We start from the raw sequence: 25,361 nt of genomic DNA, 5'->3' as shown, positions 1-25,361 counted from the left end.
AAGCCCTAACTGATTCATACAGTTTAGAAAAACCCAACTTTATGCCCATATTATTCAATACCTCACCACCTAATTAAATGTATTAAGTATTTCTAAGTGCTCATCGTGGACTAATATGAGACACATAACAGAAGTAGAATAGGGACTTCCCTGGTGGTCCAGTGGCTAAGACTCCGTGCGCCCAATGCAGGGGGCCTGGGTTTGATCCCTGGTCAGGAAACGAGATCCCACGTGCCGCAACGAAAGATCCTGCGTGCCTCAGCGAAGACCCTGAGTGCTGCAACTAAGACCCGGCACAGCCAAATGAATAAAGACATAAAAATATATTTTAAAAAAAGTAGAAATAAAACTCTGTTTATCTGGCATGAGGGAAGAAAGTATTCCTCTGAAATTTATTTAACACAATCCCCTTAGGCCATGAGTCTGTATAATTTTTGTTGGCAATCTAATATATACTACGTTTCCTTGACTTCTTAACCAAAGCACATGAAATACCATTTCCTTTTCTGGATGATTTAGAATTACTACACAGGGCTCTAATGCTCAAGGAACTGTGACATGTGAGGGATGTTTCCCCTGCTTACACCAAACGCTTCCAGAATATGACTTTTCAAAAAAAAAAAAGAGGAAAATCCCCAAATATCTGCTTCTCAATTTAAAAAAATCTCCTGTTAACCTGTTAGTCGTTGCTTCTTCCTGCTTTTAGTGCTAGCCTTTTAAATTTACTGCTCCTAATCTGCTGTGGCTGTAATATTAGAAAACTGAGAGAGTAAACCATTCCCTAAAGTTAGAACAGGACTTGGACGGGAACTGAGAGTGAGAGCCGATTCCTAGAAACCGGCTAGACACTGTGTGCATTGAACCGACAGCACTTACTGGCTCTTGCTGCCCCTGCTTCCTAAGTAAGACAGACTAGTGCCCCCTACCTGTCTCGTGGGGTAAGGCAGAGACTCATTATGAAATGCTCCAAGTTTCTCAAAATACAGAATGATTTTGAAAGATGATGGGTTATTTTTCAAGAAGGGATTAAAAAATCCCTTCAAGGGCTTCCCTGGTGGCGCAGTGGTTGAGTCCGCCTGCCGATGCAGGGGACACAGGTTCGTGCCCCGGTCCGGGAAGATCCCACATGCCGCGGAGCGGCTAGGCCCGTGAGCCATGGCCACTGAGCCTGCACGTCCGGAGCCTGTGCTCCGCAACGGGAGAGGCCGCAACAGTGAGAGGCCCGCGTACCGCAAAAAAAAAAAAATTTAAAAAATCCCTTCAAGTAGGAGGGTATTATTGGCCCTGTTCCCCACCAGCCGGCAGTATGCATGAACCATCACAGAGCTGCAGCTCAGCAGTATGAAGAGATGAACCAATGGGAATAGCTCACCAGGTGGACTGACATGTGCTTAGTTACACTAAGTGCAGGCCACTGGATGTCTGGAGAGGGGAGAAAGCCTGCAAGTATGTCACCTTCTCAAGGCTTTTGATACAAAATTTTCTTGGTGACTCAATTTTGCAAGTGCAGCCTATGCAAAATGCTCCTCCCTTCTTTTATTTATTTATTTATTTATTACAGGGCAACTGGTTTATAATACAGTCTTTTATTAAAACTCCAAAACTCTGGCTCACAGAAATTTGGTATCAATTAATTCTATCTCAGTAGAGTACGCTTTCAAAAAGTGTAAAGTTTAGAATTAGCAAGTGGGATTTTTCTGGCCATAAGAGTAGGAAAAAATATTTTTTAAAATCCTCCAGTTTTTTTCCTGCAAAGGAAAATGAACAGTTAACGTCAGCCCATTTCCAACCCACTCCTCCAATCGGTGAAACTGGGGTCCTTCGCTAGCTACTTTGTTGAAGTAGGCTAGAGCAGTGGATTTCCATGACAGCAAGATTTAATTTTGAAGCCTGAAATTATGAAGGCTCAAAGGTTGAAGTGTGAAATGAAATTCTGACTCAACATAATGAATATTTATGGCCTTGGCAATACATCTTAGCCATCATTCAAAGGAAAACAATAAAATTTTCTCAGTGTTCGTCTGGCCGCAATCTCAGTGATGATCAGAGGAAGACACAGACTCCTGCCAACAGATAAATCTTCCTAGCAAGTGTGACACACAACTGTACTGGCTCCTTGCTTTCTGAATTCTGTGGTCTGGGCACCTTCTCAGAAGTCGCTGGAAATGTAATAACAGTTTGAATCATGGAATCTATCTGCTTGCAAAAAAAAAAAAAAGAAACATAACACAAAACATTAAAATCTTTCACTAAACAGACAGTTGAGGAAAATTCAACAATTCTTTTATCACCTTAAGTCTTAACATGTTTTATGATTACCACTTAATTCTTAATATTACCTGACAGGAGATATGATTTGGGCTCTTTCCCTCGAAATAAAGTTCTCAATAGAACAAAATCCAGCAGATGTCTGAGTTTAAAAGCCTATATATAGCCAGAGACTTCAGGCCTCACTGAGAAAAAGCAGCATGGGGACAAAAGAGAATGAAACTTCCAGAAGTGAAAAGCTATGGGTTATTTGTTTCCTTGGAGTTTTGCATTGAAATTGTTGTCAGTTTAGTTTCACAAAGCATAAAAATCACATCTGTATCCAATACATACATACCCTGGAGATAATTCAGGAATATTTAATTTTCTGTGGGACTTGCTGGCTTTGCTACGATTCCACAGTAAGATTTAAGAAGTGCTTGTGAAGGTAAAAAGAGGAACCCAAAGTGCTCAAGTCTGTCAAAAAGATGTTATTAACAATCTTTCTTTTTTTACTTCTGGTTCATTCTTTTTTTAAAAAAATAAATTTATTTATTTTTATTTTTGGCTGAGTTGGGTTTTTGTTGCTGTGCACGGGCTTCTCATCGCGGTGGCTTCTCTTGCTGCGGAGCACGGGCTCTAGGCGCGCGGGCTTCAGTAGTTGTGGCTTGTGGGCTCTAGAGTGCAGGCTCAGTAGTTGTGGTGCACGGGCTTAGTTGCTCCACAGTATGTGGGATCTTTTAGTGAAAAGAGAACTTAATTTAGGGACCAAAATGCCAGAGAACTATTAGCCTAGGGCTAATGCAAGTTTCAAATGAATTCATGTACACAAAACCAGTTTGTTGTCCTACACATGCATGCCAATATTTTGGGGGTAAATGTCTAGGAGCAGAGGAATAGAGTACAAAGTGATTCACTAAAACTCTGCAATCCTTAGATAAAGACATCTTGAAATAGGCATTACCTTTTGCAGATGTCACAAAGACGTTTTTCACAAATCCAGGAAGGGGAAGATGTAAGGGGCAGAAAATTCCAAGGAAAATCCAAAAGAGCTCGTAAGTGATGCTTAGGACTGAAGCCAGGCCGCACACCTCTACAGTCCAAACCCCAGAACAGAATCAGGCTCTGCTGTGACATCCAGGCTTTTCATAAGTGCCTCTTCAGGAATCCATTTTCACCTGTATTTCCCACAGTGTGTTCTAGACTGAACTAAATTTACAGGACATCATTTCTCTTCATTCTACCCAGAGGAGGAGAGCAGGACCTTTGTGATAGAGTGGAAGGGGGCCCGAATGAGGTCTCCCTTCCTGCCTCTAGGCTGAGCCCACATGATGTGAGAACCTGCGATTAGCAAAACTGAGGCCACTCCCATGGCCAGAGAAGTATTTATAAACCCAGCTGTCTTGTCAGATAGAGGAAGTGAAGATCCCAAAGGCATTTCTTTTCTTTTCTTTTAATATTTATTTATTTGGTTACTCTGGGTCTTAGTTGTGGCAGGTGGGCTCCTTAGTTGTGGCATGTGAACTCTTAGTTGCGGCATGCACATGGGATCTATTTCCCTGGCCAGGGATGGAACCTGGGTCCCCAGCATTGGGAGTGTGGAGTCTTAACCACTGCGCCCCCAGGAAGTCCCTGCAAAGGCATTTCTATCTTTGCATTACGGGTCAGCAAACATTTTCTCAGGGGGCTGGGCACTGCCTCAGTTTCTCACACATAACAATTACTTCTTAGGGAATCACGTTAATTCCAGGGTTGCAGTGATGCTCTAAAATTACTGAATAGCTAAGGGGCACCACAGAGAACGGTCTCAAGCTTCAGCTTGCGTCTGTGGAAATCTGGGTCTCGAATGCCATTTCAGCTCAGGAATGTTTGGTGGCTCAACCCGTTGTGCAACACCTGCAGCCACTCTTCTCTTAAAATGACGCTCGCAGAATGCTCTGGCCAGCTCAGACCTAGACATTGCTGGGTCATGTGCCCTATGCACAACCACCACACCCTGTCAGAATGCAGCGTGACCTTTAGGACTGCAGTTAGGGTACGAAAACACTGACATGCTAAGTGTTCAAACAAAGTTTCATCTTAGGCTCAATAATCCTGACTCTTCATTTAGAGCTGATATATAGGAAGAAATGATCTCAAATTTATAAGGTTTTAATTATGGGTTCAACAGTGAATTTGCTTTTGGCGGAGTGGGGAGAAAGGAGAAATTTTACTAAATATAGTAAAGGCTTATCTATAAATAAGCACAGGGAAGAAAAACATTTTTAGGATGCCTGAGTCAGCATGTTTACATGGTATGATTATTTAGTTGGGGGTCTAATTACACTTTGTGACCCCAAATCCTAGGATTCTCCTAAGTTTCCTATACTTCCCACCCCTACCTCCCCATTAATGTCTACATGGGAGATCACAAACTGATAAAGATGGTGACTTCCATCTTCAAAACACCCAAATGGGGCTTCCCTGGTGGCGCAGTGGTTGAGTCCGCCTGCCGATGCAGGGGACACAGGTTCATGCCCCGGTCCGGGAAGATCCCACATGCCGCGGAGCGGCTGGGCCCGTGAGCCATGGCCGCTGAGCCTGCGCGTCCAGAGCCTGTGCTCCGCAACGGGAGAGGCCACAACAGCGAGAAGCCTGCGTACCGCAACAAACAAACAAACAAACAAACACCCTAATGCATTTGAGCATAAATGCAGATTTCTTACAACTGTTTAAGAAGTGTATTTTTATCATACTTTCTCACTACAGAATTTCTAATGAGAAAGCTCGTAACTCAAATGCCACATCATATATAAGAAGTTGGTGCTTTGGAAGAAATATTTTGAACACTATTTTCTTCGATTCTTTAAGTCACTGATGTTTGGTGCTAATACTTGATGAGTGGTTTTAAGTCAAAGACAGAAAGCAGTCTGTTCAACACATACAACATTTTGCATTTTAGGTTGCTTTATTAGAAACTTAAATTTAGGTGCATTGTTTCAATTTCTTTGGTCTAGATACATGATCTTTTTTCCTGGCCTTGGTCAATACTATCAAAGCCATCCCACTTAGCTCCCTGAAAGAGCCCTGACTTGCTTTCCTTGCATTTCATGGATGTCCTTATCATACTCGACTGTACACAGCAACTCTATTATAAATTTGGAGAACACAGGCTTTGTATTCTTCCTGCTGAAGGACTACTCTTAACCTTTAATGACAGCTGTATTTTCTCAATTTAATAAAATGTCTGCCAACTGTACTGGCAAAGCCAGTATCACACACTAGATAAGTGACATGACACTCCCCATGACTAGCACTACGTCTCTGGATCCTCACATCGTAAGTTTGCAAATTCTTCTCCCTATTCCAGTTAACGCAAGAGCGGAATGAGACAGTTCAGGGTAGGCAATAAACAATTCAGGTTTTCTGGAGTGAACTGCCAATATTTATTAAAAAAAAAAAACTAAAACAAACTTACCAGAACATAAGTATGAGTAAAAGTCAGGTGACTTTGCAAATAATATAGCCCCTACTGTTAGGTGCACCAGATGCTGGACTTTTGAAACAACAGTTAAGCTTCGACATCACATCGCTTCCTGTATGTTACTGTCCTGTGTATTTCTGTATGATGTTTGTTCCTCTGATTTACCTGGAATCAATGACTCTAGAGGGGAAAAAAAAGGACTCTTTAAGAAGCTGATCAATTTTGGGTCCCACATTAGAAAACTACCAAACATCAATAACAACCACGGGGATAAAACAAATACGTCACTGGGGAGCACTTCTGAGTAACACCTTGAGTTTATTTTCAGCTTACTGGCCTCAAGTCTCCCGGTGAACGAGTATTTGGAAGATTCACTTGCTGTCAGCACATGTACTAATTTTCTGATTTTTAAATTTGAGCACCTCCAAAGCAGAACCAGGTCACCTCCAGCCACAACTTTTTAAATACTTAGGGTTTAAAAAGAAAGTAATTTGTAGCAGTACTTAGTGTCCAACAGAAACCACTCCATCTGTTAAACAACATCTGACTGCAAAAGCTTCTCTTACTGTCGGTTGATAGATAATGACATGGCACAGCCATTATCACCGTGGCAACAGTAATCGGAAACTATCAGAGGAAAATTGCACATGGCACTGCTGTCCCTTGAGCAGCCATGCCTCAGCTTCCTCTGGAGAATGCTTTCTCTGCAAGTCTGGTGTGCTCTAGGGTACCACCAACCCAGCACCGCTCCAAGACTACAGACCACGTGGCGATTTCACTGAGCCCCGCTCTTCTGGGATCATTCTTTCCACCAATGTGAGCACCTGCTAGGTTCCAAGCACTGTTCTACGTACTGAGAATACAGTAATGAATGAAGTTGACGGTCTGGGAGGGAAGTCAATAAACAAGTTAACAAATATATGTCAAGATGTACTAAGCACAATGGAGAACAGAGAAAGCAGTGGGCCTAGGGAGGCTTCCCTTCCCTCCTCTCTACCCTCACATTGATTTGTACCTGCTTCTCATTTCTCAAGCTCTGGGCACAGGTCCCGCGCCGGCACCGTGCCTTGCACGCAGCAGCTGCTCAGAAAACGTCTGTCGAATGAACCAATTCCTTTCTTAGTTCCCCATTCAACCTTTCCTGGGCCCAAGCCCAGGGGCTTAGGTCGGCTGGAAAGTCAGCGAAGCCCCGATCACACAGACGAGAGCTCTTTACAAACTTTAAAAATCAAAGTTGTTTTAGTGAAATAATCGCGCTGCAGAGGCGGGAACCACGGGAAGGGGTCTGGGCCTCTGCTCCCACGGGGGCAGCGGGACCACAGGAGGGCTGCGACACACGGCCCGGGCCCCGACGCCGTAGCCCCGGGCAGGCCTGGCCGCCAGAGCCCGGCGCAGTCCCTGCTCTCGCCGCGAACAGCCACGGCCTTACTGAAGCTCCGGGAAGCTCACCTAAGCCGGGAACGGCGGATCCAAGCCTGCTCCAGCCCCCCCACCACCCGGAACGCCAGAACCAGCGGCCGGCCAACCGCGCTGCCGTGGCAACGCAACCTCCGCCCGCACCGGAACCGGAACCTTCATCTGGAAGTGACCCCTTCCCGGCGTTCCGCGGAACGACGAAACCCCGCCCAGCGCCTGTCCCAAGTCCTCCCGGAGCGTCCCAGCAGGCCCGTCTACCCTTCAGAGAGAAGCCGTCTTCCCTCTCGTTTCGCCTCCCCTTGCCTCGGAGCGTGACCCTGATGGACATCCACTCTCTCCAATCAACTGACAAAACGGTTTCCGGAGGCCAATGGTAAGGCGATAGAATGCGGCTCAGGCGTAAGGACCGCCTCCAACCTGTCGGGGCGGGACGAGTAACATGATTGGTGGAATCCAGCAATTGAGGGCCAGGGTTCTCCAATCACGGAGAGCTTTTCGTCGCCGGTCCAATGAGGGCCTCCGGGGGGCGGGCCGGGCCTCAGCGGGCCGGGCCCCGGGAAGGCTTCGGCTGGCTCGCCCAGGTCCTTGGCCGTCGAGAGCTCAGGCCAGCGTGCGGGGATGAGCGGGTCCCTGAGCCGGGCGGCTGCGGCTCTGCTCCGCTGGGGGCGCGGCGCGGGCGGCGGCCTGCGGGGCCCGGACGTGCGGGCGGCGAGCTCGGGCGGCAGCGGCTCGTCGGAGCACCTGGACGCGCTGGTGAAGAAGGACAGGGTGGTGGTCTTCCTAAAGGGGACTCCGGAGCAGCCCCAGTGCGGCTTCAGCAACGCCGTGGTGCAGATCTTGCGGCTGCACGGCGTCCGCGACTACGCGGCCTACAACGTGCTGGAAGATCCCCAGCTCAGGCAAGGTCAGAGCCGGCTGGGGGCGGAGCTGGGGGGCGACCGGCCGAGGCCACTCTGCGGGGTCGAGGGTCTGTCGGGCAAGGTCCGTCCGGGGGCTCGAGGGGAGTTCAGACACGAGCTTCCACACGGGTCTAGGGTGGGGGCCTGATCGACTTGAACTGGATCTCGAGGATCTGGGCCTCTGGGCTAACATGGGCAATGGAGTAAGTCCTAGCGGTTCCCCAGTCCTCACTCTGAGCTGAAAAAGGCATTTCGGGGCCAGTGCTCTTCGGCTGAATCCAAGGAGCGTGGTCAGCAGCCTGACTCCCTGCTCTGCAGGGCTGGGGAAGTGGGCGGAGAGGGATACAAGAAGAGCCATTAGAGGTAAGCACTTCGGGGACACTTTGAGGGGCTGCCCTGCCTCGTGGATAAGGAGAGGTGCTGTTGATGGCGGGGGGAGGGTCGAGGTTGCCCTTGTCTGAGGCTAGGGGCTCAGAGGCTGGCCTGTCGTGCCTCAAGGCTCGGGGTGACAGGGACCGTTCTCTGTTGCTGCTACAGGAGCGGTTGACACAGCTTTTGGACAGGTCTTAGTTGGGATCTGGTGTGGGAGAAAAAGACATGAAATTTATTTTTAGATACTCAAGGATGGGGGAGATTTGTGGCGGCTAGGGATTGGAGAGGCTTGTGGGGAGAGGAACGAAGAATGACTTCTGGGCCCTAGCTCACTCAAACTTGGAGCTCCAGGAACCGGTCAGGGTCTGGGGCAGACACAGTAGTGTCTGTGACTTTTCAGTGGCCCAGAGGGGAGGATGGAGGGCCCTGACAGTTAACTAGCATCTTTTCTGATGAGCACCTTGCTGAGAACCTTACCTGCATTCTTCTATTTTATCTTAGTGCGGGAGGAGAGAGAGGCCAGAACACCTGGGTCTGCTCCTTGGCTGGGGTGGGTGCGGTTGTTGGAGGCATGGGGGGACCGTGCCTGTACCCCCTGAAGGGTGGCATTCCAGTTAGACTTTTAGTGACTGAGTTCTCCCCGAGTTTCCTGATGTTGTTTAGTGACAGTGTTCTAAAAAGTGTTTTAGGGCCTCGAGTTCTATGGTAGTCTACATTCAGAGCTCTGTATTTTGCTCTTCTACATTTGAAGTTGTCAATCATAGTCATTCCAGCAGAGGTGAGACAGGCTGGCGTCAGGGAAAGGCTCTGGGTTAGACTCCTTTGGCCAATCAGCCGTGCAACCCGAGGCAAGGGACATGACTGCATTTTCCTTTTCGGTAATATGAGGATAATGAAACCACACTTGGCAAAGGTTTTGTGAGGAAAAAAGTGAAAATAAAACTTTTAGAAAGTGCCTTGTCCTCTTATCTCGCACTCAGAAGGCATCCATTAAATGGTGACCATTTTATTATTAGCACTTTATGGTTTTAAAAGTATTTTTTCCCATGGAATCTAATCCTTATAGAACTCTCGGTTTTGGTGGATGGAAACAAGGAGTGAAGGCAGCTTAGAGTTACTAAGAGGCATATGTAATATTTCCGTGTGCTGTGCCCATGATCCTTCTCCCTTCCTGGAGTACTGGAATGCTACCAATTGCTGGCTTTTTTCACATACAGGGCGATCTGCAGGCTTCATGCAGCAGCAGTGGCGTCTCTGCCTAAAAGATAAGATAGGAGAAACTACTCTGTAATCTTTCTGCTGGGACCTTGCCTCAGGCCGCTTGCAAATTGCCACTGTGGTCCTTAGTAGAACGTTGTGTTGTTGATTATCTTGCTTAGCTTAAAGTTTTGAGAGTCTTTGGTTTATGAATTTCTGTTCTCCTGTTTAATATAACCAGAGATGTTATAACTGAATCACTTTGCTGTACACCTGAAACACTGTACATCAACTATACTTGAATTAAAACATTTTTCTGAAATATAACCGGAGATGGGCTATACTGGAATATGGCCAGTAAACTGAAAGTAACAGCAGGAATAAGAATGTTTGCCGAGAGCACTTGTGTATCTGACTTCCAGTCTTCTGTTCTTAAGTGTTCAAACAGTAGCAACAGGAATTTAACCCTTAAATTTCTTGACCGTTGAGCTTCATCAGACCATTCCTTTTAGTTAGTGAGTGTGTTGCATACATATTGAACATAACCCGTCTTTTGTTGCCTAGAAAAGTAAACCTTAGGGTAAGTATTAACCTCCAGACTAGGGCAGGGTGGTGTAAGCACGTTATTAGAGTGGGGAGTAGTTTAGCCAGGGTGAGGCTTTAGAACATGAAGATTCTTCATCTGTTTGCTCTCCACACCTTCAGCTTTACCAGGAGAGACTGACAGGCTGTCTGATGCTTGCTTTTGCCAACTAAAGATATGTCTGTGAACTTTTCCCAGACCCAAGGTCACTTCTAGTAACAGGATAGGGGCTTCTGCAAAATTGGCCTTTCCTGTTTTCTTGTGCCAGAGAAGGCTGAGTTTTAGAAAGGACCCAAGTCGGAGGAAGACCCTCAGACACTGTCTCCTAGTTCTGGGCACTGGGTCCAGGGAGTGTGATGCACAGAGGGGTCAGCCTGAGGCCTGAGACTGAGGCAGCTTTGCGTTTTGGCCTTCCTCAAGGTTTGTTCCTTTCTAAAAATCTGGAGCACCCACAAGACGGCCACATAGGGTCACGGTGGATGGATGTCACCATATCCTGCTCTTGGTCTTAACAAAGACTAATCTTTACTTTCAGTGGCAAAAGTAACATGTGCTCATGGGAGGAATTTGGAAAACACTGAAAATCTAAATAAAATGAAAATCCCCTGTAATTCCGTATAAACCATTATTATTAACATTTGGATCTAGTTTCTAACAGTTTTTTTTTTTTCTTTTTTAACGGAGTTGAGATCACCCATGTCTATATATAGCATTTTGCCCTCCTGAGAGCAGGGAACGTGTCTTCTGCGACTCCCTGAGCACTGTGTGTGATGCTTATGCAAAGCGAGCTTTCAGTGCGTGTTTTAATGAATAAATAAATGCTTCTTTTATTTATCATTTTATCATAAACTCTCTTTCCTGCTCTTAAAAACGTTATAGACACTCGAATTTCTGCCTACTCAGATCACCGCTGTATTCCTCGAGTCGGGAACAGTGTCTGTTGAATGCATACCCATCATCCTATTGTTGAATGGTTATTAAGTATTTGAAAATATGCCCAGCCTTTCCAGTATCAAGGAATTTCAGGCAGTAGTAGAGCTATGACGTTGGTAAGCATTAAAAAGCAGATAACAAGTGTGCACGGGTGTCTGGTGGGCAGGTTGTATGCTGCAGATGGGGGTATAAAGTGGCACCCGCACTTGGAAGGAGTGACTGTCAGTACCCAGTCAAGTTGAAGGTGAACAGAGCTGAACACCCAGCTCTTTCACTCCCGGCTATTTAGGCTACATCAGGGATCGACAAGCTTCCTTGTAAAGGGCCAGAGAGTAAATAGTTTAGGCTTTGGGGGCCTGGTGGTCTCTGTTACACCTATTCAGCTTTGCTGTTACAGTGTACAGCAGTCAGGGACAACACATAGACGGATGAGCGGGGCGAAGTTCCAATAACACTTTATTTACAAAAGGATGTGGACCGGCTTTGGCCCGAAGGCTGTAGTTTGCCACCCCTTTGTCTAGAGAGACTGTCCCCTGCATGTGAGCTAGGAGATGCACGTAAGGGTGAGCACTGCAGTGTTCCTTGTGATAATGAAAAGTGGGCAAGAACAGATCTTGGTCTGTTAGCAGCAGACTGAAGAAACCAACTGTAGCTTAGTCACGATGGAAAACTAAATTGTGGTTAAAATGAATTAGATCTAGGGACTTCCCTGGTGGCGCAGTGGTTAAGAATCCACCGGCCAATGCAGGGGACACAGGTTCAATCCCTGGTCTGGGAAGATCCCACATGCTGCGGAGCAACTAGGCCCATGCACCACAACTGCTGACCCTGTGCTCTAGATCCCGCGAGTCACAACTACTGAAGCCCGCGCACCTAGAGCCCATGCTTGGCAACAAGAGAAGCCACTGCAATGAGAAACCCGCGCACCGCCACGAAGAGTAGCCCCCGCTCTCCACAACTAGAGAGAGCCGCACAGCAACAAAGACCCAACGCAGCCAAAAATTTTAAAAATTAAAAAAAAAAAATCTAGATGTATTCTCAAAAAAGGCGATGCTTAGTCAAAAAGCAAGTTACAAAAGGGTAATTGTGGCTTAACGCCGTTTGTGTCTATAAATGTTAAAGATGTGGAACAGTCCCATGGATTGCAGATCCATGTGTCGTGCAGGTGGGGCTCACAGTGGGGCAGGAGTGACAGATGCCAGCCTCCGGCCAGAGACCACCTCTGGTGGTCAAGAACCTGGCCTTTGGACTCCTAGACACCTGGACTCAAATCCTGTCTCTACCGTATGTCAGCACTGTGACGCTGGTTAAGTTATTTAACCTCTCTGAGCCTTCATTTCTTCATCTGTAAAATAGGGATAATTATACATAACTTGTAGGAATTTTGTAAAGATGAAATGAGATTAGATATGTGAAAAACTTAGAGTATGAAACTCAGGAACCCTTAGCTCAGTAAATGGTATTTTTATTATTGCATTGCATGCTTCACTGGTATGCATTCTTTCCTGCATTCTTTCCCTCTGTTTACTTGCGTACATTGTCAGGAGAGCATTTCTGTGGAGGGTGGGGTAGAGGACACTGACGTGGAGAGAGTAGCCACAGTGCACCTGGCGCTGTGGGAGCTTAATTCATTTCACCAATTATATCTTATTTAATCTTCATAACAAATATGTGAGGCATAGAGTTATTCCCATTTTACAGAAAAGGAAACAGGTTGAGAGATGAGCAGATTTATCTGAGACTGTATTTACAGGCCAGCCAGCCACAGTCTGCTGACCCCAAACCAGCGCCTTGACCCTCTCGGCACCGCGGTTTACTTTTTGTCAGGCAGTGCTAACGTCATTCTCTTAAGTTAAGGAAGATGGAGAAATACGTGATTGCAGGAGGAGGTGACATGACTTGCCCGAGGAACAGAGCCTCGTTAAGTGGCAGAGTTGGCATCAACCTGCGTCAGACTCTGAAGCTCGTGTACTGAAAATCTACCGGAAAAATCGTGATGCTCTTACGATTATTGTCCAAACCAGGAATGGGGTCCAATGTTCTGAAATGTCATGAATTTTGAAAAGTACCTTTTGAAAGTTCTGGAAGGGAATTTTCCAGAACATTTTCTCCCCTCTCACTTGATACTTCAGAACATGACATTTTTTTGGTGGGGCAGTAGGTGTATGTAGAACAGATTTTGTAAGACAGCCTCCTAACTCCCAGTTCTAGTGTTACCTGTTATATAACTTGGCAGTCACCATTTTCTGTCCCAAACTGAATCACAGTTTGTCATCTATAAAATATGGTTATCATTAAAATCCATTCTTGGGTATGCTTTTCTAATTTTCAAGAGTTGCTCTCTGATTCTGAGTTATTCCATGTGATACTTACAAGAATTATCACTGTATATTGCAGTTACTGAAAATTTAAAGGGTGAGAAAAATTAGCCATGTTTAAACAATTAATTGTGAATTGACAGAATTTGTTTTAGTTTTCAATTCATGAATGTAGCCTTACTGGAAGTTTCTCACTTCACTCTGTAGGAAGCAATTTGGGTATTTCCTTAAATATTTAAACTTGTAGTCAGACTTTTTAAACATGGGAAATGGCATCGTTTTTAGGAGAGATGCCAGAGCCTTGCTTTGACAACAGCCGCCTGTAACACTTGATAATCTAAAAATTAAAGAAGTAGTTAAGTTTAATTTTGATAAACTATCAGCTGGTAGGCACCTTGGATGCTGTCACGATGCCGTGTGTTCTGAGGTGGGTTCTTCTGAGTTCTTGAAGTTATTAGGACAGTCACAGGCCAAGGGGTTTGGAAGGAGTTAGCCTCCCTTGCATGTGACTGTATGTTGGATGTTCAGGATGGTGGAAAGCCCGCTTATTTTTGGTAGTTTTGGTAGTTAGGATGGATTTCCTTCCTTCCCTTATAGTTGAGGTGTATGGTGTGCAACAATGTCATGTTTAGTTGTTGCCTAACGCTTTGGTTGAGTGTAGTACCATAAAAACGATTGATGAAAGCAAGTCATTCTTTAACTCAACAAAGATTTTATTTTAAAAAATTGTACTTTTTAGGATTAAACGTGGTTTTGGGTGGCCCTCAGATGGCAAATTTGTTTTCACCTTGGGTTTGTTTCAAAAATTGTAGGCACTCGCCAAAAGAATCAGTAGATATTCATTGCCATGAAAAGCTTAATGCAGTGTATTATTAATTGGAAAAAAACCCAGATATAATATTGTGCAGATAAATGGTTCATGTACATAAATGTAACATATTTAAGAAAGTTTAGAAGTAAAAAGTTCATATTCTGAACGTTTCTTAATCTCCCCGCATCATAAAGTAAAAAAAGATGTGTTATTGGAAACGTAAAGTTAAGTTCTGATAGACTCTTTGTGTTTGAGGGTAGAGTTTAAAAAAAAAAAAAATCCAAAACAAAGAGCTTACATGCTAAGTAATTGTTTATGTAGCACCAAACATCAGAGTGATGAAAAACTTGAATTAAAAAAAACCCAAAAAACAAAAAACTTGAATTCATCAGGGTATTCAAATATAAAGGCATTCTGATGGTTAATGGAATTTGCCCTTTATTGGTAACCTCCAAACCTCTAGCTGATTTTTTTTTTAAACAGAAACCCAGAGTGGCTTAGAAGTGAGCTTTTCAGGGCCTATAACGTTGTAACCATTTCTCTCTCCATGAAGTCTGTCTGCGGAAGAAAGATAAAGCTCTCTACTGGGGGCCCTCTAGCGCTGTCGGTTAGAGCGAAGTTGCTGTAAAAGAGAAAAACACATGGTATCTTGGGAAGGTTATTTGTAATATAACTCATATTGGTAATCTTATTTGATAAAACTCATCTGATAATAAATGCTAGGGCATCAAGAAAAAGGTTTTGTATTTTTAGTTTGTTTACACAAAAACCACCACTTGACCGATTTCTAAAATTTGTGTAATACTGTCTTTTGCCTGAAGACTTTGTTGACTTTTCTGTTTCATTTATTTGTACATTTAAAAAAGTATACTTCATCTCAACCTCTGAGTAGAAAAGGAAGTAAAAGGTAAGGAGGAATTTAGAAAAGAGTGAGTGATCTTTTCTGCCTTAAGATTGAAACCACATTTCCTTCCTAGCCATCATCCTCGTGGCGCAGCACTGCACAGAGTCATCCCATGGCTGCACTGTCCCTGAACATCCTTCATCTCGGTGTGTCCTCAAAGCCGTTGTCTCTTAGGGAGGGAGTGGGTCTCACCCCGTGGCCCTGTGCCTGGCCCAGGACGTGGACCTTCATGCGCTTTGGGCCTTTCCTTCATTTCACTCAGTCCCTGCGAGTTCTGTGCTGAGTCAGATCAGCTGTCCCATGGAGAGCTCATCTGAGGGGCTGAATAGGACGAGGGCCACAGTCTAGCCGCAGGAGAGGGATTTTTCTTTGGGTAAAACAATTATTAAAGATCAAAGCCAATGACTCAGTGTCTGTAAATTCACCAGCTGAGACAGGCACGGAAAACATTAGGTGGGAGCTGCCCAGTGTGCCAGTGAGTTACCATGACGGATCCACGTTCAGTAGTCCATTTGGGAATGGAGTGGCATTTCTTTCGTTTGTTTGTTTTGCTGAAAACGTGGCCCGCAGAAGCATGGGGAATATAGCCTTCTGTATCTTGTGTCACTTGCATTAACCAGTCAAGTTCTCTGCCATTAATCCAGGGTTGATTGTGTGTCAGGTAGTTTATGAGAGCCTTACTTAACCTGATTCTCATAAAAACTTTGTGAGATAAGGGTGGAAACAGAGGATGGAGGCCTCACTGTTTATAATTGGAAGAGTCAGCGGTCCATTCAACTCAAAAGCTTATGCTCTTTGTAGCAAATACACGGTCCCCCAGGGACGGGGAGCCAGGAAGGGTTACGGGGTGTCCCTAGGAGCAGGGAAACGTATTTTGCCGTACAGGTATTTGACCACTGAAATGACGGTTAAATGTTCTTTCCCCGTAGGCATTAAAGACTATTCCAACTGGCCCACCATCCCACAAGTGTACCTCAACGGCGAGTTCGTGGGGGGCTGTGACATTCTTCTGCAGATGCACCAGAATGGGGACCTGGTGGAAGAACTGAAAAAGCTGGGGATCCGCTCCGCCCTCTTAGATGAAAAGAAAGATCAAGACTCAAAGTGAGGGGGGCCCACGCGAGGAAGCCGCTGGGGTCAGAATCTCACTGCCAGAAAAGCCTTCCCGATTCTGGGTTTTGCTCCTCAGATGACTGTTTGCACTGATTCCTCCAGTTTGCAAACAGCCTGGTGATTTTAGCATGTCTGGTGTTTGAGCAAGGAATATCCTATCGTGAACGTAATTGTAGCCACTGCACTGTCATAATCAATGTTGTACGACGAGATTGCTGTACACGCGATTCCTTCTTATGTTGTCCTTTGCTCTTTGCTTGATTCAGGAGTAAACCTAGGAGCTTTTGAACCATCATTATTATTCATGAGTCCTCTGCAAATATGTCAGTCTGCAAAGATCATATACCCCCCATCCCTAATTTTTTGTAACTTGTTCTGTTAAGAAAAACGATGGACAAGGAAGAAAATAAGATAACCGGGGTGTTGTTTTTTAAAATAAACTGCCAACCCAGGGATACCACGTGTGAGTTGTTAATCTGAATAGCAATAAGTATTTGTCTTCGTCCGTTTGGGATGCTATAACAAAATACCGCAGACTGAATGACTTATAAACAACAGATACTGATTCTCACAGTTCTGGAAGGTGGAAGTCCAAGATCAAGGCTGTAGCACATCAGGTGTATGGTGAGGGCCTGCTCCTGCTTCACAGGCAGCTGTGTTCCCACTGTGTTCTCACAGAAGCTCTTTGGAGTCCCTTTTATAAGGGCACTAATCTCATTTATGAGGGCTCCACCCTCATGACCTAATCACCTCCCAAAGGCCCCACCTCCTAAAATCATCCCTTTGGAGGTTATATGTCAGCATAGGAATTTTGAGGGGACACAGACATTCAGTCAATAAGGACTTTTAGCACCTCTGACCTTTTGATTTTAGGAATTAAGAGTGATTCTCATTCATACTCTTCTGTTAAATTTGCCACAAAAATTGCCATCCAGCTGTACTCTAATTTTCCGAAGGGAAGTAAGTGTTGTGAACGCTGAGAGGTGTTGATGATCCAGTTGGAGGCTTGGGCGGACTGGCGAGAAGTGAGGTGGGGAGGCTGGAGGGGGGCACCCCGCTCGCCCTTCTCTGAAGACCTGTGCTTGGCCACCTGCGCTGCACTTGGACAGGGAGCAGCATTAGCAGCCGTCCAAGGAATGGGATCTCGTGAGTCTTTTATTCCTTAAAAATGGGGCCTTTGGGCTTCCCTGGTGGCGCAGTGGTTAAGAATCCGCCTGCCAATTCAGGGGACATGGGTTCGAGCCCTGGTCTGGGAGGATCCCACATGCCGCGGAGCAACTAAGCCCGTGTGCCACAACTACTGAGCCTGCGCTCCGGAGCCCGTGAGCCACAACTACTGAAGCCCACGCGCCTAGAGCCCGTGCTCCGCAACAAGAGAAGCCACCGCAATGAGAAGCCCGAACACCGCAACAAAGAGTAGCCCTGCTTGCCGCAACCAGAGAAAAGGCAGCACGCGGCAATGAAGACCCAATGCAGCCAAAAAAAGTAAATAAAATAAATAAATTTAAAAAAAGAATAGATACCTAAAATTAAAAAAAAATGGGGCCTTTATAAAAAAGGACATAACTGTAATCATAGCCAAGATCTTCCAGTACGTGGTGTCTTTTACCAAGACTGTGCTTCTCCACCTAGGCTGGAGGTGGAGCTAGAGGTAAGCTTGACAGCAAGCGACTCGTGGGAAGAAAGCCCATCCTGTCACCGTGTGCCTTTGGGTCCCCAGAAGCCTTCATTCATCTCCAAGGGCTTAAACAGAGCATTTATTTAGAAGCACATCTTTACAGTGGCAGAGGTAAGAAGAAGATGCATTTTTTTAAAAATTATTTATTTATGTTTGGCTGTGTTGGGTCTTCGTCGCTTTCTCTAGTTGTGGCGAGCGGGGGCTACTCTTCGTTGTGCTGCGCGGGCTTCTCATTGCGGTGGCTTGTCTTGTTGCGGAGCACGGGCTCTAGGCGCGCGGGCTCAGTAGTTGTGGCTTGTGGGCTCTAGAATGCAGGCTCAGTAGTTGTGGCGCACGGGATTAGTTGCTCCACGGCGTGTGGGGTCTTCCCGGACCAGGGTTTGAACCCGTTTCCCCTGCATTGGCAGGCAGATTCTTAACCACTGCGCCACCAGGGAAGCCCGAAGCTGCATTTTTTAATGAAAAGAGCAAAAATGACAAGGAAAGCGGGATGGCTTATTTCCCCGGAGCTGTTCTGGAGGCTTGTTCTGTGTTGATTATTGAGTTTACATGAGTGCCACTTGGAAAAGCTCTGAAGACGGACAGACTTGGTGGGTAAGGACTGACCTGCCGGGTGGTCTTGTAGCCCACAGCTCCTGGCTCCATCCTTCCCCCAGAGGCTGTGAGATTCCCAGGAGAAAAGAAAGGCAGGTTGTAGCCCATCCCCACATCCGTGGGGACTGTCCCACATCCATGGGGACTGCCCTACATCCATGGGAACTTCCCTGTCAGGTGAGAGGACTGCCCCTCGTAAATTACAGAGCTCAGGGCTTCAGGGAAAAGAAAAGCAGACTACTGCCACAAAAAGTTTTATATTACGGGGCTTTCCTGGTGATGCAGTGGTTGAGAGTCCGCCTGCCGATGCAGGGGACACAGGTTCGTGCCCCAGTCCGGGAAGATCCCACATGCCGCGGAGCAGCTGGACCCGTGAGCCATGGCCGCTGAGCCTGCGCGTCTGGAGCCAAAAAACAAGTTTTATATTACGTGCATTGTATGCTGCATCCCATCAATACCTTTCGGGTCTGCTCTAAGCTAAGAGCTTACACAGACCCTTAGAGGAGGTTGGAGCTCACTTGTTGGAAGCACTTTGCTTTACAAATGAATGTGAGGGCACTGGAAGGAAGCCCTGTGCTCAGAGCTGCCTGTGCTGCTGCCACGTGGTGGCCGACCGAGGCTGTGACCTTGTCCTTTGGAAAGAATACCGTTAACAAACCACTTTTTACTGTCCCTGGATGAGTACCAGGCCATGGGGCACACACATGAGTCTGCAGAATTGTCCCTTGCCTTCACATCTGGTGTGTCATAGGGTACCTTTCCATAATTTTGCTCCTTTTGGCTTTTCCTTAAACCTGCCTATGTCCCCTTAGGGTTCATCTAAAAAATGAAATGATAAGAAACTTATTTGTAGGGAAACATCAATGTAGGAAACCTCCCTGGAATATTAGCGCTAGGGGAGAGCTGCTAGGCGAAGAATTTGACTCAGATGCTTATGAATCATAGATCATATCAGTCACCAGAGAGCTTAAAAGTTTAAGGAATCACTGAGCTCTACAAGAAATGGAAATGTTCTTTCCAAAGTTAATGAATCCTTTTCTTCTCTGTGCTTGACAAGTCGCTGCCAAGTGGGAAATTGCAGATGCTATCTGATGTCAGTCTGAATAACTTTAATGATCTGCATAATTAGAATTCACTGTGATAATTAGAACAGTGGCACCAAAGTTCATTGTACACACAGCAATATCACACATCATCTATTTAAAAATGCAAGGTCCACTTCACGGCTTTCCACTACAGGACACTGGCTTGTATCATTTGATTTATGTCACAACTTCAGTCCTGTGTTGTTAGACCCTTTAGAAATAGATGAAGTTATTTTAGAACACTTGTATGAGTTGAGGTAGTTTTTGTCTTGTAAGCTGGTAGTTACATAAATGTCATTACACTTCATTTAAGTTTGGGAGGTATTTTAGAACAGCAGGTAAGTTTTAAGGCGTCTTGGGTTTCTTGTATTGGCCCTATTGAATTGACTTGGGTAGAATCTGGGACCTCAAGCTTTCCTGTAATTACCAACGCCCCAGCAGCTAGCTCGAGAAAGAGCTCTTGTAAATTTATGAATGAGCTTGGTTATTTAGAGGAAAATTGTTTCTTGAGAGGTTGGGTCCCTTGGTGTTCGTGACAGGAGAGATCGGGCTAAGGGTTCAGAGGATCGACCTTCGTGCTGGCCAAGTTATGTTGGAGTACATTTAAACCAGAGGCAAGGAAGCTTCCAGGTGGGGTCCGGAGAGTCACGGACAGGCAAAAATAGATACCGGTGGATGGTCACACCAAAAGGAGCTGATTTGATAGCTATTAAAAAAGATAGATTTCTTAATCCAGTTGAGAATTTTTTTTTTTTTTTGGCCGCGTCAAATGCGGTTCCCTGCCCAGGGATCGAACCTGTGTCCCCTGCAGTGTAAGCGCGGAGTCTCAACCACAGGACCGCCAGGGGGGTCCCATACAATAGCTAATTTGAGGGAGAGGGGAGGAACAGTGAAAGGGGGAAGAGCTGTTGTCACGCCACCCATCAACGTGGCCAAGATGGACTTGTGGGAGGTCGCATCCCGTCCTGTTTCCTGAGAGCAGTGTCACTGCAGGTCTTCAGGCTGCATGGGCTGTGCAGCTGAGCTGGGAGCAGATCTGGCCTGAAAGCCTAAGTGCACCTGGCTTCGAAGGCCTTTTCCCTGACTGCAGCCAGAATGGCCTTCCACAGACACACTACTTACACTTCTCACTCCCCTACTTACAGACCTCCCAGGCCGCTGCCCCAGAAGGCCTTCCCTCACCTCCCTGCTTTGTCCCCACGGCACCAGATTGTCCTTGCCCTTTTGCTTGGCTTCACTCGAGAATCCGCTATTGCTAGCATATGTAGTGCTTAGAAAAATGTGTAAAAAATAAGCAAAGGATACTCTTTCTCCATTCTGTCCTGATGAGTCACAAGAAGCGTTAGGTCTTTACAGTTCACCAGGGTAGCCGCACAGGGCAACCCCTAAGAGCTTGGGTTTGGATCAAACTTCCTGGATTCCCATCCCATTTCTTCCCAGATGTGTGACCGGCCTCAGACACATTAATAACCTCCCTTGCCTACTCTACTGAACAGGACAGTGGGGAACGTCACCTACACCAGGCTTGTTATGAGATGGGAGAATCCACGTCAAAGGCCAAGCCCATACTGAGCTTTCCAGACAGGTTAACCTCCATGGTTACCTTGGGCTAGATCTGGACTTGACTGCGGTATATTACTCACCATCATTGTTAGGCTTAAGGGAGTAGAGCTAAGTCCATATTTAGTAACAGGCCATTGTTTGGTTGTCCCCAGAGCATGGAGACTCATCTTTGAAGGTCAATGACAAGATCTAACATTTGTGATCATCTCAGTGGAGTGTACCCGTTATTCAGCTGTTCTTGAGGCTGGAGTCGGGAGGGCCCTGAGACAGAAAGAATTCCCTGTAAATTGCTTTCCCAAGACTATAGTTGGACTTACTGCCACTGAGTTTTAATTTTTTTTAATAGTATTTCTATTTCATGCAGTGGGAAGTCCGTACTGAACTGAATAGGCTTTATTGTGTGGAGGTATGCTTGAAAGAACACAGTTTAACCTTGAGTTAATTCTAATTTATCAGTAACAAGGATTGTCATGCTGGGTTCTACCGTACCCAAGTAGTAATTTTCACAGGGATACATTTTGCCAGGAAATAAGAGGCTGATAGGTTCCCTGGTTCACAGGAAGTTAGGTGATGAACTGCAGAAAATATTTCCAGATTATTGGTAGGTCCGTCTAGTCCTAAACCGACAATGAGCCTTGGTAATCAGCAGCAGGGATGAGCCAGCCTTCTGGGGCGTCCATGCTAAGCCCTAAGCCCTAGACTATGCGATGGGACCTCTTCCACTCTAGACCCCAGGCTGGGGCTGAGCCTTCAGCTGGGAGTCAGGTGCCCCTGCCCCTGCCCTGAGCCAGGGCAGGCTCAGAATACTTGGAATCTGAAGGGGAACTTAGCAGTGCCTTTTACACATAAGCTGTAACCCTAAGAACCAAGAAGCACATTTCCCATCATCCTGGCTTTTTTTTTTTTTTAATATTTATTTATTTATTTGGTTGCACCAGGTCTTAGTTGTGGCAGGCGGACTCCTTAGTTGTGGCTCGCCAGCTCCTTAACTGCAGCATGTGGGCTTCTTAGTTGTTGCGTGCAAACTCTTAGTTGCAACATGCATGTGGGATCTAGTTCCCTGACCAGGGATCTAACCTGGGCCCTCTGAATTGGGAGTGCAGAGTCTTAACCACTGTGCCACCAGGGAAGTCCTATTTTTAGTTTTTAAAGGAAACTCCAGACTGTTCTCCGTAGTGGCTGCACCAATTTACATTCCCATCATCTGAGAGAGATTTAGACGGTAGAACTGGAGGTGCTGGGATGAGGGAGAAGCAGACCTGAGTATGAAGCCCATGGCCTGGGAACTGACATTTCCTGTGCCAGTCATGCGATTCCAGACCTTTCTGTCGTGTGGGGCTTCCTGACACCAGAGACCACCGATAGTGTCAAAATGCACAAGCAATGGGTAGTGTTCCCATTTACATGGGTGTGGTGGGGAGTTTGGGAGAGGAAGTGAGAGAGGTGAACCTTGGCATCTTTTTAAACTTGACAGGAGACCCACCGAGTGTGTACATGGTGAGAGCCATGTGCTATCAGAGGGCTGCCAGGAATCCTCCATCAAGTCCAGTCCTGTGAGAGGGGCTTGGAAGCCTGCACAGCGTGAGCCCCGGCTTTCTAACTGCCGCTAGTGTGTGCAATAGATTTTCATTAGCATAGGTGCTGTTGAGGTCGTTGATCAATCCTGCCGTCTGGTCCAAATAACTGACGCGTCACTTTGAGGTTGTCTAAACCCTGGTAATAACCAGCGGGAACTAGAGGGGGCTTAGAATGTAGTCTTCACGCTCAGCCTCCAGTTTGGGATAATAAAGCTTCTCGCGGAATTTATGCAGGTCTTCTTGGCCCTCGGCATTAAACAGTCTGTGTGTGTGTGTGTGTGTGTGTGTGTGTGTGTGTGTGTAAAATAATTTTTTTTTTTTAGAATAACAAAAAATATTTTACTAAAACATAAGATTTACAGAAGTTTCCAGACAAGCCATACAAAATGGTCACAAGCTTTTTCTTGAAGGGAGGATTCTACACTTGACAGCAAAGTCACAACGTTATTAGTGAGGGCTGTGATGTTTGTTTAATGTTCCCATTTTGGTTCAAACAATCAAGCTTGTCCATCTACAGTGTCTAAATAAAGTTAGACTTGGCTAGAGAGCATATTCTAAAGAACGGGTTAGCTGCCTTTTTTTTTTTCTTTTTTTCTTTTTTTTGCGTTACGCGGGCCTCTCACTGTTGTGGCCTCTCCCGTTGCGGAGCACAGGCTCCGGACACGCAGGCTCAGCGGCCATGGCTCACGGGCCCAGCCGCTCCGCGGCATGTGGGATCTTCCCGGACCGGGGCACGAACCCGCGTCCCCTGCATCGGCAGGCGGACTCTCAACCACTGCGCCACCAGGGAAGCCAGGGTTAGCTACTTTTAACCAATGCAATAAGATCACCATAAAAATGGGGAAAGGAGCCCATAAAATTCAAATAAAACTACCTTCCCCCGACCACCAAAAAATAATAATAATAAAGAAAAACACCCACACCCCTGCAGCTAACCCTGACAACCACCTTCATTCACAGCGCTTTATACTCAAACCATGATGGGGAAATGAATAAAAGCAGAGAAGGGCCACTGCTTTTAAACGTCTCGCAACAATCCAGATGACACTTCTAGCCTCTGCTCCTGCTTTACAACAGTGAGTCAGGACAAGACATAGATTTGCTACTGTGCATTCAATCACCAGGGGACTGAAGATCTCTGGGCTTTTATTCTGTAATGTTTCTAAGACTGTGTCCATTAAATGCAAACAAAAAAGGAAGAAGTCTTGGCAGAACAGGCGAAGTGATGCACACTTGATGATCGGATCGATTTCAATATTATTCATGGCATATAGCCTAGTCCATGCTCTAACTGTTTCTATGGCTTGGGCTTCGTTGGTCTTCCACTGCTCCGCTACATCATCTGCTGATGGGTCATCTGGGTCGGGAGCACTTAACAAAGCCTGGATCGATAGCAGGACTGCGCGGATCTGCAGTGCTGGGGACCACTTATCTTTCAAAATATCTAAAACATATTCTTCCCAACTTGTCTACATTAGGATGATAAATTTTGGTCATGAAACGTACTTTAGGGGCTGCCATTGGGTATTCTTCTGGAAGGAATAGTTCAAGTTTAAAAGTTCCTCCCTCAAAGGGGGAATCCTGAGGGCCAGCAATGACCACATGAAAATAACGGGCGCTGCTCTCATCTGGTTCTGCTTTAATGCCGGGAACTGGCTCTGCCAGCAAACGCTGGGTTTCCTTGATAATCGTGCAGGGCAGCCCAGCCATCTTGTCAGATCCCGAGTTCGGCCTCTGGTCTCGTCTCTGGCTCCGCTCGCCTCACGCACGAGTGTGTGAAATAATTTTCATGTGGGGGGGTTATTTATTAAATGGCAGCATTTCCCCATTAATAGATGTCTTCCAATCAACCGTTTTTGTTAGAGAGATCACAGCTCTGCTAGCAGTGAGTTAGGTTTTCTTAGAAATCAGTAATCAGTCCCATAGCATTTCCCAGGGGTCTGGGGTTTCTGCAACAACTTTGCAGGCATCAAAGGGGAATGCAGAGAGTCTAAAATCTGGTTGAAAAAATCTGTATTTAAATGCCCTCTCAAACCACTGACACAAGTATAGACGTAGATAGAGGTACATGTATAGATTATAGATGCATCTAAATCTGTCATCCTTGGAGAGTCTTTGTCGCCGTTGAACTCAGCTTTGTCATCTCTAAAATGGGGTTAATAACAGTCTCTACCTTATAGAACTACTATGAGGATGAAATGAGATAATATCACCTAAAATTCTTGGCAAACGATCACTTATCTTTCATGTTTTTCTTTGTTTTTTCTTCTTCAAATTTTTCTTAGTTATTCTTTCTAGCTTCCTCTTCCTCATGAACTTCAGAATCATTTTGTCAACAGATTCCCTTTTTTTTTTTTTTTTTTTTGCGGTACACGGGCCTCTCACTGTTGTGGCCTCTCCCGCTGCGGAGCACAGACTCCGGATGCGCAGGCTCAGCGGCCATGGCTCACGGGCCCAACCGCTCCGCGGCATGTGGGATCTTCCCAGACCGGGGCACAAACCCGTGTCCCCTGCAGGTGGCAGGCGGACTCTCAACCACTGCACCACCAGGGAAGACCTGTTGGAAGATTTTTAATCACAGTTTCAATTTCATTACTTGTGATTGGTC

The 25,361-nt window shown here is 45.9% G+C and overlaps 1 protein-coding gene, 1 long non-coding RNA gene and 1 pseudogene across 5 annotated transcripts; 1 reads left to right on the top strand and 2 right to left on the bottom strand.

Annotated features, from left to right (window-relative positions):
- Nucleotides 1–1,566: 1,566 nt before the first annotated feature.
- LOC309818190 lies at nucleotides 1,567–7,259 on the bottom strand. 3 transcript variants are annotated; one of them, XR_014296318.1, is made up of 4 exons: nucleotides 7,160–7,259; nucleotides 6,726–6,805; nucleotides 5,705–5,890; nucleotides 1,567–2,984 (listed from the first exon to the last, which is right to left on the bottom strand). It is a non-coding gene; the product is annotated as an uncharacterized lncRNA (long non-coding RNA). The 3 variants fall into 3 exon arrangements; XR_014296316.1 differs by having other exon boundaries at nucleotides 6,726–7,259; XR_014296317.1 differs by having other exon boundaries at nucleotides 1,567–2,196; nucleotides 6,726–7,259.
- A 437-nt stretch (nucleotides 7,260–7,696) lies between these two features.
- GLRX5 (glutaredoxin 5) lies at nucleotides 7,697–16,711 on the top strand. Its single transcript, XM_082648135.1, has 2 exons — nucleotides 7,697–8,030; nucleotides 16,073–16,711. Exons 1-2 carry the CDS (start codon nucleotides 7,745–7,747, stop codon nucleotides 16,249–16,251), a joined length of 465 nt encoding a protein of 154 aa, XP_082504261.1. The 5' UTR covers nucleotides 7,697–7,744; the 3' UTR covers nucleotides 16,252–16,711.
- Nucleotides 16,712–21,787: 5,076 nt separating this feature from the next.
- LOC309818472 (ubiquitin-conjugating enzyme E2 N-like) lies at nucleotides 21,788–24,469 on the bottom strand (annotated as a pseudogene). The gene is made up of 2 exons: nucleotides 23,875–24,469; nucleotides 21,788–21,793 (listed from the first exon to the last, which is right to left on the bottom strand). The product of its transcript is annotated as a ubiquitin-conjugating enzyme E2 N-like (transcript).
- Between the last annotated feature and the right edge of the window lie 892 nt (nucleotides 24,470–25,361).

Source organism: Grampus griseus, assembly GCF_964374135.1.
Source record: "Grampus griseus genome assembly, chromosome: 2".
In the NCBI taxonomy this organism is placed as follows: Eukaryota; Metazoa; Chordata; class Mammalia; order Artiodactyla; family Delphinidae; genus Grampus; species Grampus griseus.
Note: the sequence above shows the minus strand (reverse complement) of the source record. Positions and strands in the feature narration are given on the sequence as shown.

Coding starts and splice junctions, on each gene's coding strand:
- GLRX5 (XM_082648135.1), top strand. CDS start 7,745: ATGAGCGGGTCCCTGAGCCGGGCGGCTGCGGCTCTGCTCCGCTGGGGG. Junction 8,031..16,072: donor AGATCCCCAGCTCAGGCAAG/GTCAGAGCCGGC, acceptor CTTTCCCCGTAG/GCATTAAAGACTATTCCAAC.